Source organism: Tachyglossus aculeatus, chromosome 19 (genome assembly GCF_015852505.1).
Source record: "Tachyglossus aculeatus isolate mTacAcu1 chromosome 19, mTacAcu1.pri, whole genome shotgun sequence".
NCBI lineage: Eukaryota > Metazoa > Chordata > Mammalia > Monotremata > Tachyglossidae > Tachyglossus > Tachyglossus aculeatus.
The window spans coordinates 11330347-11345217 of record NC_052084.1 but is presented as its reverse complement, the minus strand read 5'-3'; the positions used below and the strand labels follow the sequence as shown (position 1 = coordinate 11345217).

Below are 14871 nucleotides of genomic sequence, written 5' to 3'. Positions count from 1 at the left end.
TCTCATTGCTTCCAACTGGACTGGACTTTACTCAGAAATGAGCCCTTTAACATAAAAGCCTCCAAAATTTTAGTTAATTATACAAGCCATTCCTAGAAGAGTACCCCAATTCTAGAAACGGTTTCAGCTTCTGGCATGAAAAACTCACAAGCAAGGGATAAAATATAGATGGAAATAAATAACAGAAACCAAAATTTTCCTCTGTGGCCAGACAGTCTTGCAGAATTCACATACCTGTCACTGTCCAAATCTGCCTGGCTAGTTTTCCTCTTCCCCCTTTTCAGTGCCCAATTAAGGCAGCAACCACATGAGGAGTTGGGGGTCCCACTGTCACCCTGGCTACTCCCTACCTCCCAAGAGAAATGATGTATTAACTTCAGTCACTCTAGCAGCTTGCATTTGCCCACATACCCAGATGTCTGAAAATCAAGCAGAAGAGGATCAGAATTTGACATGGGTAACCAGTGTCAAACCTCTGCCTTCCCTGGCCACACTCCCCAACACCATTTTGTATTGCCCCCTTGTTACTGGCACTTGCTTTAAATGCAGCCCAGACTAAACATTACACAAATTTATTTTTTAATATTTATTTGACAAGGCGTTACTCATTTTCAGGATGCCAACTCTGCATCAAAAGGAAAGCATAATGATATAAGGTACTAACCTGATTTAACTTGATGTCCTGATTGTGGTGGGGGGTTTTTAGATAGACTTAAACATATTTTTTTCAGTTCAGTCAGAAGTATAGTGAGTTCAGGAAGGGTAGCACTACGTTGGTTTTAGTGGAACCCTTTGTAGGATGTGTGCATCCTTTTCTAAGCCTCTAAAGTTGAAAATAATGAGCATTCACCACACAACTAATCCTAAAGTGATAAAAACAGTCTTAAAAGGAAACTGGAGAGGAGAGATATGAAGCACACAGTGATTGTTTGCAAAGATCTGTGGCTTTTTTAAAAAGCAAAATTGTAATTTACCATAGTTGTAGCAATTTTATGGGCTGATTCCTTCTTCAAAGAACACTGTTGCCTAAATTAGGTCACTCAGTTTGATTAATTGAATGCCCAGCTTAAACATCCTCTGGTTAAACAGTGACTTGCCAGTTATAAAACTTGGAAAAGTCAGGGACTGAGAGGTGCTTAGTGGTTCAGCCAGTCTAAAGTTGCTGTCAGTACTTTGTGCTTCTGGCTCTGCTTGTTCCCTCCCAGACATTGGCAAAAACAGGTGCTAGTGTGAGGGTAGGTTCAATCCTGACCAGAAATCAGATACCAAAGAAAGAACCATTTTCCCCCAAAACAAGAGCAACTTTCAGTACAATGAATGTCACTGAGAAGCAGCGTGGCTTAGTGGATAGAGCACAGGCTTGGGAGTCAAAGGTCATGGGTTCTAATCCCTTCTCTGCCACTTGACAGCTGTATGACTTTGGGCAAGTCACTAAACTTCTCTGTGTCTCAGTTATCTGTAAAATGGGGATTAAGACTGTGAGCCCCACATGGGACAACCTGATTACCTTGTATCTACCCCCCAGTGCTTAAGAACAGTGCTTGGCACATAGTAAGCACTTAAATACCATTATTATTATTTTTATTTGGCTTAAAATGCATGGAGAAACATGTTTTCCTGTGTTTTCAGCCAAAAAAAATGATACAGCAGATGATGGGAATCTTTAAAGGCATGAAAAACTTCAAAGCTTTGTGTGTGTGGCTTAAGGATGTAAGACCAGCTTTCAACATATTTCCATGATCTATCCTATTTTATCTGAAGATGGGGAACTAGGCATGCCGATGATGACTTTGGAATCTGTATTCCTAGGTGCTTTCTGGACTGCTTCTTTCCCAGCTCAAAGGCTGTCTGCTAGGGAAGACGTGAAAGTCCATCCTTGCCAGCACAGCTCCCTTTTCTATTCCAGCTTCCTTCTCAGTCAAGACTTTAGGGGGAAGGTAAGAGACAACTGTGCCCCTCTCCCAGGGTAAAGATGACCCCAGAGGTATAGATGGTGACTAGTAGTGAGCCACTTGAGAAAGGGATCCCCATTCACAGCAACCCCTGAATCAGAGGAGCAGCATGGCCTAGTTACACAACTTTTTCACCCCATAATGTTCCTGAGAGTTCCCATAACCGCTCCTTGGCAATGCTCAGCCAAAATCAGCTCATGGTTTTGTCTTCCTCTTGGCATCATGGCATATTTAAAGGCAGAGAAAGACTGGGGAAGTAAAAGATTGATTTATTGAGGCCAGGGTTGCCACTATCACCACCAAAGAGCTGTTAGGGTTTGTGTGACCCCAAATTGTAGAAACGCTACTTCACTGAACCTTGCTGCTATGCAAAACAGCACTCTGCTAACCCTGGTTACACTGGTTTTCCTTCCAACCTTCTTGTGTGGCATGCTTTATTCACAGAAGGTGACGGAAAGAAATCTGCAGCTTCAATGGCACACTGCCATAGCTGTTTATGCCACCTCTGCATGCTCATTGGAGCTATGGAAGTATCTGGCCCTCCATCTTTAAAATCCTAGAAAATCAAAATATATGTGTGGTCAGGTGTCTCCCAGACATCTTAGCTAGCCTGTCCCCCAGCTCATAATAAAGAACAGAAATAAAAGCAGTGAGTGACTTATCAGCTCCAGCAATCAGGAGAACATCCAGCTGACCTCTTCAGGGCTGCACGTCCTCTACTCCAGTTTCCCATCCTGTTACAGCTGTGTGTCCGTAAATGTGGTGTGTTCCTTGGTCACTGAACTGAAACCCTTGATGGCATTCACTAGGTCTTCATTGTCCGTGCACTGAAAAATAAATGCAAAAGAACAGTGGCTGGTAAGAATTCCAGACCAGTTCCCCTGTAGACTGTGAATCTTATATGAGACAGGGATTGTGTCTGATCTGATTATTCTGTATCTTCATCAGCACCTGGCATATAGTAAGCACTTAATAAGAACCACAAATGTTCACTGAGGTGTGACAATAAAAGGGCAGTTCAGAATATTCCTATGTACCTATTTTCTAGCCACAGACTATTTTCCAGATTAAAATCCTACATGTAGATTCCAAATGCTTTACCTTCCAACATGTATCAAAATATCACTTTTATCATTTTAAGGATTTTTTCTCTTGGAACTATAGAATGTCTCCTAAGCTAAGACAGGAAAAGAATCTGCAGTGGGTGTGGAGAGCCTAACTTACCTTTGTGGGACTTGAGGGTAGGTCTAGGCCAGGGTCTGTGGGTAAAGGCCATGGCCCTAGCCCAAACAGGGCACCACACAAAACAAGTAAGTTTACCTGTGCTGCAGCGGTGAAGGTTGCAACAAGATCCCTCTGAAAGAATGGGGACAGGGGAAAAAAGACAGGGGAGGGGTGCACCACAAGCAAGGTGGATAGAAGCCATAGTTTAAAGACCCAAAAACTTCAAACCATGTGGGGCAGGTGTGAGCTGCTGAGAGAGAAGACTGTTGCTTAAGAGTTAGTAATCAGGACCCCGTTGGCTCTCCTGGAGCAACGGCTTAAAGCCAGGCTGCAAGTCAAGGAGGCAAGTTTATTAAAAGCAAGGTTAGGATCTACAAGAGGCAAATGCAGTCCCAAGCCACTCCATTCACTAAAGAGGTGTGGGATCCAAAAGAACCCCTCTTAATAATATGGTAAGCCCTGTAATGGTGAAGAGAGTCTGCCAACTCTGTTGTATTGTGCTCTACATATAGTAAGTGCTAAATAAACACCAGTGACTGATGGAGAGATAAAGCATCTAGTCTTAATGAGATCCATTCTACATAGCACTGCGTCCACAATGTACAGCTGTGGGAACTGTGAAAATAAACTGCCACTGTCCATCAATGAAATCACTCAGAATTTCTGAAGTTGTGTTGAGAAGGCACATCTTAACTCCACAGTGGTTAATATTCTCTGCTTCTAAGCAATAAACCTCTTGCGTAGAGATTCATGGAATGCCTAATGGCTCTTTTGATTCTGTGGTGCAGTTCTTCAGTCACCTAACTTTTACTGAGGACCTGTGAGGGAATATAACCCTAATAGGTAGCATCAGGGGTACATCCTAAAGGTCAGGTAAAGTACCAATTCTCAGTAACAGTCTAATAGGTGAAACAATACAGGACTTCAATCAATCAGTGGCATTGACTGAGTGCTTACTGCGTAAAGAGCACTATACTAAGCATTTGGGAGAGTACAATATAAAAGTGTTAGTAGATACATTCCCTACCCACAAGGAGGCAGACATGAAAGTAAATTACAGGTCTGAACATAAATTCTATGGGGTTGACGGTGGGGGTCACACACCAGAGTCAAGACGTACACTCTTCCCCCTAAACTAGTCAGACTTTTGTTGGATTGTTATGTCCAGTTTTATCAATGCACTTAAAAAAATGTTAAGAAACCAGAGGGAGAACTGAAAAGAAATGGCAAAAAATAAAATGTTCAAAAAGACACCATGTTAAAAAATGGTTAAAGGAGTTGGGACTGTTTAGGTAAGAGAAGAGAAGGCTTCCTGACTAGAGGAGAATGGCTGGGCCTTACAATTATCATTGCTAATGTTTACCAAGGGTCTAAATTCTTGCATGGCACTGTTCAAGGACCTTGGGAATGAACCCAAAAAACACAACCAAAAAACCCACTAAAGATTGTCCTTGCCCTTAAAACATTTTACAATCTAGAGAAACAAATCTGGAAAATTACCTAATCTTTAAACTTCAAAACTAATCCTTCCCTTCTCCACCCCCACACTGTTTCTAAAGGTCTTATCTGGCTCAGTATTTGACTGGCAGAATTCCTTGTGCTTTGGTCAAAATGAGGAAGAACTAGACAAAGGGAGGCAGGGACACACACACTTCCAGCTATTCTATGACTCAAATGTTCAACTTTGGATTTTTCTAGAGATCATCCTCTTTGTCATTACGTTTTCTCTAATTCATTTTTAAGGGCACTTTAATGCCTTTTCCTTCAGAACTTTTTTTAAGCACACTGATTTATCACCACCAGGGATCATATCCTTCCACCCCAATGCCATCTTGGCACTCTGCACATAGACATATATCCTACTCACATACTATTTTTGAATCCATTTCTCTTCCTTTTTCTGTCTAAATTATTGCAGTCTGTCTCTCCATCTAGATTAAAAGCTCTTTGAAGGCACAATTAATGTTTTCTAACTCCACTGTAGGCTGTAAGCTTGTTGTGGGAAGGTAATGTGAGCTGTTTATTATGTTGTACTCTCCCAAGCACTTCTCTCCATTGTTAGGACATAATAAATCCTCTCAATTTATGATTGTTTTAGGATCCATGCCCGATCGCCCCTACTGCCTGCCAGGGTGGCTGACTTGGAGAAAAGGGAAATGCCCATGTGCAAAATTAAACTCTGGATTTTCCTGCCTGATACTTTGGGAACTATGCCCCAGCTACCTGCCCTACCTCCCCTACCTCCCCATCCAGAAGCTGAATTTAGGAACAGGGGGCCTTGAGTTCCTCCACTCCATGGAATTGCAATGTCTGCAGGGTCCTGGGAGGCAGAGTGGGCTGAGAGAACGGGGAAGGGGGTGGTGTGGAAAGGTGGCCTGAAGCCTGGGGGAACCCCATCCTCCCCATCACCTCTGCAATAACCACAAGTTGGCCCGGTTTGGAGTCGAAGAGACAGGGAATTGGAATCAAGGAGTAATGGACCTTACTTTTACATTTGCTATTTTTAATTTGTTTGTTCTAACCTGACTTGTTTTTTCCCTCCTCAGCAGCCAAGGATTGTATTTGATATGTTGAGATGTATTCTTCCTAGCTCTTAGTAAAGGGTTTCACATATTCCTCTGAAAGCTGTAAGCTCCATTAGGGCAAAGATTGCACCTACCAACTCCACTTTATTGTACTTGGCCTTTCATTTAGTACAGTGCTCTAAATACCATTGATTGATTGGTACCTTTAATAAGTGATATTATTCACTAACCTGGTGCTGGTTCTCACATATTCACACATTCGATTTTATGGCTGGTAATAGCAGAAGAGTATACAAATGGGTGATTGATTAGAGAGGAGAGGGAAAGGTAAAAGAGTGTTTCAAAAAAAAACCTAACAAAAAGGATTGAAGGTAGGTGAGCCAGAAAATATGGTATTTATCTTACTATGGTATGCAAGATAGTGAGAATTGCATGCATTCCATAAGAGGTGGAGGTAGAAGGGAATATGTCTAGGCATACACCATCCCAGGGAGACTTCCTGCCCCCTCATTCCATTCTATTTAAATTATATATTATACATAACTTCATTCATATTCATGTCTGTCTCCCCCTCTACACTGTAAACTTGTTATGGGCAGGGATAATTATGTTGTACTGTGCTCTCCCAAGCGCTTAGTAAAGTGCCCTGCACATAGTAAGTGCTCAATAAATACCATTGATTGATTGATAAGTATTTAAACAGATGATTGTGGAGGGTGGAGAGACTAAGCTCCCGATGGGCAGGGATCATGCCTCCCAACTCTGTTGTACCATACTTTCCCAGGTATGTACTCTGCACACAGTAAGCAAAATGCCACTGATTGAGTTGTGGGTGTTTAACGTTAGAGAAAGCCTTAACCCATGTGACTCTCTTCCCATCAACGAACATGAAGTAGTAAACGAAGGCTTACCAATCTGTTGTCGTGAGCAGTGACGGTCTCCCACATTGAATCATCAATCAAGATTTTTTGGTCCTGCATGTCAATTAGCTGGCTGACACTGCGGTGTAAGGAGCCTTGGGAGTAGGTCAGACCCAACTGGCTTTGACTTGGTATCCTGAGTACTGACATATTTCTGCTGCTACGGATACTGCATCTCCTGATTTTGGTATCAGCCAGCCCCTAAGAAGAAGACTGATGTTAAGGATGGGCTCAGAATGAAAACTCCGGAGAAAAACCGTGCTAGAGAGAGGATAAAGGACCGCATTGCACACACTACCACTTGCAGTGCCATTTCCTTAATCTCTTCTAAAAAGCCTCTTTTCTTCCTAGAGTGGAATTATACTACCTGCAATTACTACCTCAAATTTTTATGGAGGGCAGACAGTGGAGCTAACGGTCACGTCAGACACCTGATAAGAGAGTGCCATTAACACATGGTAACTCATTAAGGGAGCCGACTATTGTTCCCTGTGGAAACAAAGGCTTGCTGCAATGCGGGTTTAACAAGGTGATCTCTTCATGCATGTCACCTCAGTCAGCCCCTCCCCCTTCAGCACACCCTTTTCCCTGGGCTGGGACATGGTGCCAAGGTTAACCATATTCTCCTGCTTTTTCCTGCTGGGCACATATACCTCTTTTGCAACTGATTTAGGGGAAAACATAACTTGATTTTCCTGATCTGATGTCCGGGCACTGAATCCTTCCTTTTGCCCTTTGACTCTTAGTGTCCCTGTTCCCAGTGAGTTAGGCCAAAGGAGGAGGAAGGCAAGATCCCACTGTAATTCTGACTAGGCGAAGCACACCCTCCCCAGCACCCCAATTCAATTGAGGCCCCTAGTTTTCCTCAGGATAAAGACAGCTTCATGGCCCAGTTTGGATCAGTATTTTCCAAATGGTTTTGGGCTGTTCTTCCTGACCTGAGGGAAAAAAATCACTTGAAAAATGCAGAAACATCATGAGAATTTTCAGGTCACAGCACACAGCTCATTTCCACTCTAACTATACCTCAAAATGCATGGTGTAACTTTTTAGAGTGACATTAGTTGAAGATTCAGCCATATCCGCAACAGAGTCGAACTGAGATTTAAAAGATGGAAGCAGCGTTAACAGTATGTATAATGAGAAGTGTTCTCATCCCCACCCCCCACCCCTTCATCTCAAAACAGATTACCCTGAAATCAATCTTAAACATACACATTCGGGTCAATTGAAAGGTTTGCACAATTAAAAACACATGGAGACTGGAGACTAATTGGTTAGTCTCCAAGGCAAGTTTCCCTTGTATTATTTGTTCAGTACTGTGGAGGGTGATAGTACCAAATTCAAATCAGTAATTGAGTTCTGTGTAAAACCTGCTCTCACAATTAGCTGAACCGTATGCTGTGTGACCTTGAAAATGCTAATAAAACTCTAATGGCTCCCTCACTTCCCTGTGCTTGTGACTGTTCCTCTAGGTTTGGCGCAGGCCCTAAAGACTGGCACTTAGAAAGCAGCTTACCTGGTTGGAGAGGAGTGGTTTCTGGGAAGGTGATGGTGCTGATATGACAGGAACTTGAAAAGCAGTCACAGTGGAATGGGGACGGCAGAGAACCTCGTTTAATGGGGATTGCTGTGGTTTTAAGAGGTTGGATTTGGAGAAAGTGGAGGGTGAAACAAGAGAGCAGAAGGCAAGAATTGAAAGGCGGCTACAGATTCAGCATATATGGTCACCAACATACCCCAGGAGAAAGGAAAAATAGCCATTAATTTCCATCTTAAAGTTCTACTACTTGAGTGACTGACTGAAGGCATATGAAATGAATACTGCTGTTTTCAGTTCCCGGGGTCACTTGAACTAACCCAGTGCCCTTTAGAGTAACCAGGAAATTTTGTTTGTATTGCCTGCTGTCAGGGTCAGTATTGTTCAAGGGTACCTGATGACCTCTTGTTTTATGGAGCTCTAGTTATGGATAAACAGGTCATAGTGAAAGATTTTTGAAGAGGTGAAGGAATGTCATCAGTAGAAAACATTTTTAGTCATTCAGAGCCTGGATATTTGTCTAAGGTTACGATTGTCTACATGAACCCTGAGTCTTTCCTCCTGGGCTCAACAGAATCTCCGAGAGAATTCTTGTGACTGCAGAGTCTCTTTCAATTACAAAAGACAGAGGCCGAGAAAAAGCAAACCCAGTATGTAGGAGTGGATGTGGCAGTCAACAGCCTAAACTACAGCATAGAATGATGGCCCAAAAGAGTAATTCACATTGACCTCAGAGGGCGTCCTCCAAACCCAGTGAACTTCCGGTCAGAAAAGCAAATTGACAAATTCACTATTCAGGTCCTGGGAGCTATGTAGGTCACTGGGCATAAACTAGAACGTGGTGGTGACTTGTGAATCTTGCATCATTTTTACTTCCTTCAAAATCGGGAAGAAAGGTGTGTGGTGTTCTTAGCAAAAGGGGCCTCTGCTGGAATGATACAGCTACATTTTGAAGAAGTGGTTCGGTCTGTTGTAAATTTCATATTCCCAAAATCAACATGGTTAACAGAGAAGGGAAAAGGTCTTATGATTGGGGGTTGTGCAGAAGTACATCCTCAAAATAACACCCAGGTGGGTATAGAGCTATAGTTTCCTTTTGACCATATTGCATCTGATACATTTCTTCCTGATGAACAATTACTTTTAGTTAGCATACAAAATTGCTTGACATTTTGCTACTGAAACTTGTCCAAAGTAATCTCTTCAAAAATCCTGTTTTAAAGAGGCTCACATTTTTTTAAATGGTATTTGTTAAGCTCTTATTATGTCCCAGGCACTGTGGAATGCCCTCCCTCCCAACATCCGCCAAGCTAGCTCTCTTCCTCCCTTCAAGGCCCTACTGAGAGCTCACCTCCTCCAGGAGGCCTTCCCAGATTGAGCCCCCTCCTTCCTCTCCCCCTCGTCCCGCTCTCCATCCCCCGTCTTACCTCCTTCCCTTCCCCACAGCACCTGTATATGTGTATATGTACATATTTATTACTCTATTTATTTATTTATTTTACTTGAACATATCTATTCTATTTATTTTATTTTGTTAATATGTTTGGTTTTGTTCTCTGTCTCCCCCTTCTAGACTGTGAGCCCACTGTTGGGTAGGGACTGTCTCTATATGTTGCCAACTTGTACTTCCGAAGCGTTTAGTACAGTGCTCTGCACACAGTAAGTGCTCAATAAATATGATTGATTGATTGATTGTACTAAGCACTGTGGTAGACAAAAGTTAACCAGGTTGGACAAAGTCCCTGTCCCACATAGGGCTTACAGTTTTAATCCCAATTTTACACATGATCTGAGGCACAGAGAAGTTAAGTGACGTGACTGGTCACACAGCAGACAATTGGCAGAGCTGAGGTTGGAACCCAGGTCCCTGGACTCCCACACCCATGCTCTTTCCACTAAGCCATGCTGCCTCTCGGACTGCTGCTAACAGACTGTCAGGCCCAAGATGGTGAGGGACTGTGTCCCAACTGATATCTTTTATCCACTCCAGTACTTAGTAGAGTGCTTGGCACAGAGTAAGTCCTTAAGTGCCATTTAGAAAAAAAAGATCAATAAAGAGTTCTTTACCCGAGAAGAGGGAGGTGCTAAAACCATTCAAATGGCTCTGCAGCCCCAGGTAGACAGAAAGCCCTTAATTTGGGATTGTCTGCTTGCAAAAGGGTGGCTCTTGGATATCCCAAGGAAAGGAAGCATTAGTTAACCACCTGATATTTGAACTGAAAGGATCTGGCAAAAAGAAACAGACAAGGAGTATCCTCTGTGTCCAGTAACAGGACAAATAAGCAGACCAACTCGACCTGGTCCCTCTCGTACTCCAGCTAAGCCATTGTGAGCCTAGGTTTCTGAGACTGAGTCTGTCGAGTCCTAGCTCTTACTCATTTCTTTTTTGTTGGGGTTTTGTTTTTTTTTTTTGCCTGTTGGATTTCAGGCAGTGAAACTGGGTTTCTGCTTGAGATTTTTTTCTTCCTCCCTTCTTAGGTCCGGCATCTGGGAATGATCTGAAACTTGGAGCAGTTTTGGACTCCACTGAACCCTCCGAGTGGCCCCTAGGCCAAGTTTCATTCTAGGGAACCTCCCCTTAGCAGGGCAGCTCTGTAAGAGTACCACTGCAGTGTCCAGCTCCCCAGTTGGTGGAACGTACCATGTGGGATTCTCCCGGTGGGTAGACGCTCAGTGGAGACATCCTCTTTTGGAGTGGTACCAGTGGAGGCCTTTCTCTGGCATACGGCTGTTTGTGAATTTTCCTTTGTAGAATCAGGGAGAGAAAGATGGCCAACAACAGCAAACCTAGAGCTGCCATTAATACTATAAACCACAGTTCATTGTAAAATCTGGCATTTCGGTTCCCTGTTCCCATCTTTTCTCCAGGAGTGGTTAACTCTGGACCTGCATCGACAAGAAAAGCAAAAGGGAAACATTATTTCAAAAGGCAATTTAGGGAGATATTGTCCTTTTATTTTATAGTAAATTAGGAAGAAGTTGAAAGCAGTTTGTCACTTTGTGCTTATTTGCACTTATGTTCAAGGTGGTGTAATGGTTCAATATGCTAGTGGGCTATAATAAAAAGCTTACTGCACTCAGGAGACCATGCTCACAGTTCTGGCATTGCTGCTTCAATTGGAAATCACCACTGCATTGGCATCTCTCTGGGAAGGAAAGGGGGGCGAGGGGAGAATTACAAACAGGGTTATCTAAATAACCTTGAGGAACGGCGATTTCTGCGCCGTGGGAGAAACAGGAGTGTGTCATCACCTGCTGCAAGCCAGCCTTAGGCTTGGGGCCAATGTGGTCCCTGCAGTAGCGAGGCCTGAAAATAAAAATGGGAGAAATTTGGAAATAAAAGTGAAATGGAGTCAGAAAATGGAAAAGCTAAGATCAGGAGTGGTAGTGATGATGTTGGGAGTTTAAGAATCCCACTCCAGCATAAATCCCAAGGGCTTAAATTTCTCCTCTGAGATCTAGAACAATTCACTAGCCCAATCCTCACTCAGCCAAGTATGACAATGGCAGATTCCTTTTAATGGTATTTGTTAAGCAGTGCTATGTGCCAAGCACTGTACTAAACCCTGGGGTAGATACAAGACAATTGTCAGATGCAGTCCTTGCCCCACATAGGGCTCATAGTCTAAGTCAGAGGAATAGATTAAGCTGCATTTTACAGATGAGGAAACTGAGGCACTAAGTAGTGAAGCAACTTGCCCAAGATCACACAGCAAGCGAGCGGTGGGCAGCATTAGAAAGCAGATTCTCAAATTCCCAGGCCCTTGCTCTTCATTAGGTCTCGTTGCTTCCCTAACATAATATTTCCTTACCATAATAAATCCCTCAGAACACTTGCAGGAAGATAGTCACCTATCAAATTAAAGGAAGCATGCCTGGTTGTGATTCTTATCCTAGCAGGCTAAGAGCTCAAGTGAATAATCTACCAAGTGGTCTTACAAAAGCACATTGTGTTCACACCTCTCCTATGCTTCCCCTTTTCTTCTCCCCCCAATTCAAGCCCCATTCAAGCATGTGCACACAGGATTTGCAGCCTGATGAAAAAAAAAATCCCTATTTTGCAAGATGATTTTAATTTGCCTATAAAAGGACAGGACTCACAATGAATTTTAGCTTTAGAAGGGATGTTGTGGGGAAGATGTCAATGATCAATTGGCCAATTCAGTCCTAGATCTGCAGTTTACCCGCTTGCTTTGACTCAGGTTTCCAGAAAATTCTCTACCATGTAGAAAGCCCCACATGACTTGATCTCTAGGAAGGCATGAAATTCTAGATAAAAGCATGGCGTCCTGCTCATATTAGATAAAACCAAACTTAGATAAAACCATTGATTTCAATGTGTACAATGCCAATGTAGGGGTTTTGGCATTTTTCCTAGTGCAGATTCATCTACCCTGGGATAAAACAATGATTTTTTTTAAAAGAGGATTTTAAAAAGGAGGATGGTAAACACAAAAGCAAGATTTGCCTCTGTGAAAAAAATTCTGCCCTTTGGCAAAATTAATCAGACAATGAAAACTAAAAACCCCCATTCCTGTAAAGACCAACAGAAAACTGCCACGATTGTCTTTTCTTTCTCTTTGAATCAATCAATGGTATTTATTGAGTGAGAGCTTACTATATGTGGAGCACATAATATCCTCTTGGTTTCCTCATTCTAAGCAACTTCATAAATGTGGGTTTCACTACAGTCACTCCATAATCTTCAGACTAAATCCTTGCTTACCAAGTCCTGTACTGGTGTCATATTGGATCAATGGTGTCCTGACACTTCCTTTATCAGTAGTGCATGTTACCTGGAAAAGAAAAGCTAAAGAAACGACAGATTAGTCGAAGGTCTCGATCCTCTTAATATGTGCGGTGATTGAAGGCGCCATTAAAGATCTTAAGTCAGATCGAGAGGCCAGGCACATCCTGGTCCTTGACTAAGCCATCACAGGGAGGCAGAGTGGGTGTACAGAGTATTTTTCCACCTCTGTCCCATCTCTCTTTAGACTCTGGTCCAGGCTGTATCCATGGCCTTTCATTTCTGGCTCTGTTAGAGAAAGACACTTCCTGCCACCACACTACACTTGGAAACTGCTCTAAGATTCTTGTCCCAAGCAGTCATAAGTCATAACCAATTAGTGAAAACCCAACAGTGGCTTTCCTCATTGGCAAGTTTTAGCTCCACCTTTCGTAAGGTGGAGCTAAAAGAGCCAAGGAGCCAAGGAATATTTCAAATATTCTTAAAATAGCTCCATTTTGTACAAAATATAACTCCTCCTTTTACACTCAACCTGTTAGTTGTATCAAACCTTATTCAGTATAGTGATGGTAAAGTGAGAAGCAGTGTGGCCTAAAGGAAAGAGCACAGGACTGGGAGTTCAGAGACCTGGGTTCTAATCCTAGTAGTGCATTTACCTGCTGGATGGCCTTGGGAAAGTCATTTGACTTCTCTGTGCCTTAGTTTCCCCATCTATAAAATGGGGATTCAATACTTGTTCTTCTTCCTGTTTAGACTGTGAGCCTCACATGGGTAGGGACTGTCCAGTCTCATTGTATTGTATCTATCCCAGTGCTAGCCCCAGAGCTTGGTGCTTAGTAACCACTTAATGAATACCACGATTATTATTATTTACTTCCTAGCCCTCTTTTCCATATTATAAATAAAGGCTATTAGATCAGACAATAAGATTTCCCCTTATTCAAACCTTGGACATAGGGATTATATTCCTTGTTCTTGCCAGTGAAGATGACCAAGAAACAGTTACTTAAGGGAAGTGAGGACTAACTAAAAATACCTTCATTGAAGAAAAATCAGTTCCCATCTGACAGGGATGGGCCCAGGTAGACCTACCAATACCAGGTGGGATAGGGATCTATTCCATGTTTTCTCAAAATCCCTCCTAGTCCTGGGATTTTCTATTTTTCGAATGACAAGAACTTCTCAACCTAAAGGCAGCTGATTTTTTGAAAACGTAGTTTTCAATAGCCCCACTGTGGTACTGCTATAGCATTAACAGGCAATAATTCAATCCAGGGTTTGTAAATACCCTTATACTATACTTAACGATAAGTGGGAGTAAAATCTTATTTACACAAAATAGCGGCTCCCTGCCCACTTAAAAGATGGCAGTTTAATGTTGCGCATCTGTTGGTCACTTCTAGGAAATTAAACGTCTCATAAAATTGATGGAGGAAGCTCCTTAAAATTCAGAAAAAGGAAACCCGAACTGACTTCTGTCCGATGTCCTCGGTATGTAGAGGGTGGTGTCGAAGCCCCGATACAGGCGCTGCCCTCCTTCGGTTAACACAAACTCCTTCAGCTGCCCGTTAAGCAGGAACGTGTTACTCCAGTCCAGGTGCACCACAGATAGATTGCTGGTGACTGAAAGCGGTGATCTGTACTGGGGGGCTGCCAAAAGAAGAACATGCTTGTAAGCGGTGGTCTGGACCTAAACTATGCTGGGAAAAAGAAGCCCCTCTTATGGAAGCCCCTCCAGAGAAAGAAGCATGGCCTTGTCAGCATGGGAGTCAGAAGGACCTGGATTCTAATCCCGGCTCTGCCACGTCTGCTGTGTGACCTGAGGCATTTCACTTAACTTCTCTGGGACTCAGTTACTTCATGAGTAAAATGGGAATTAAGAGTGTCAGACCCATGTGAGACATGGATTGTGTACAATATGATTAGCTTTGCCGAATACTTGCTGTGTGACTTTGGATAAGTC

The 14871-nt window shown here is 42.8% G+C and overlaps 1 protein-coding gene across 1 annotated transcript in view; it reads right to left on the bottom strand.

The window, feature by feature from the left end:
* Positions 1-1850: 1850 nt before the first annotated feature.
* Positions 1851-14871, bottom strand: part of USH2A (usherin) — a 443094-nt gene continuing 430073 nt past the window's right edge. Inside the window, exons 69-73 of the mRNA XM_038760847.1 lie at positions 14382-14558; positions 12888-12971; positions 10803-11047; positions 6613-6822; positions 1851-2779 (exon numbers count right to left, since the gene is read on the bottom strand). Of these exons, the coding sequence (XP_038616775.1) occupies positions 2690-2779; positions 6613-6822; positions 10803-11047; positions 12888-12971; positions 14382-14558 (806 nt within the window). The 3' untranslated portion in view covers positions 1851-2689. The remainder of the gene's footprint in view (positions 2780-6612; positions 6823-10802; positions 11048-12887; positions 12972-14381; positions 14559-14871) is intronic.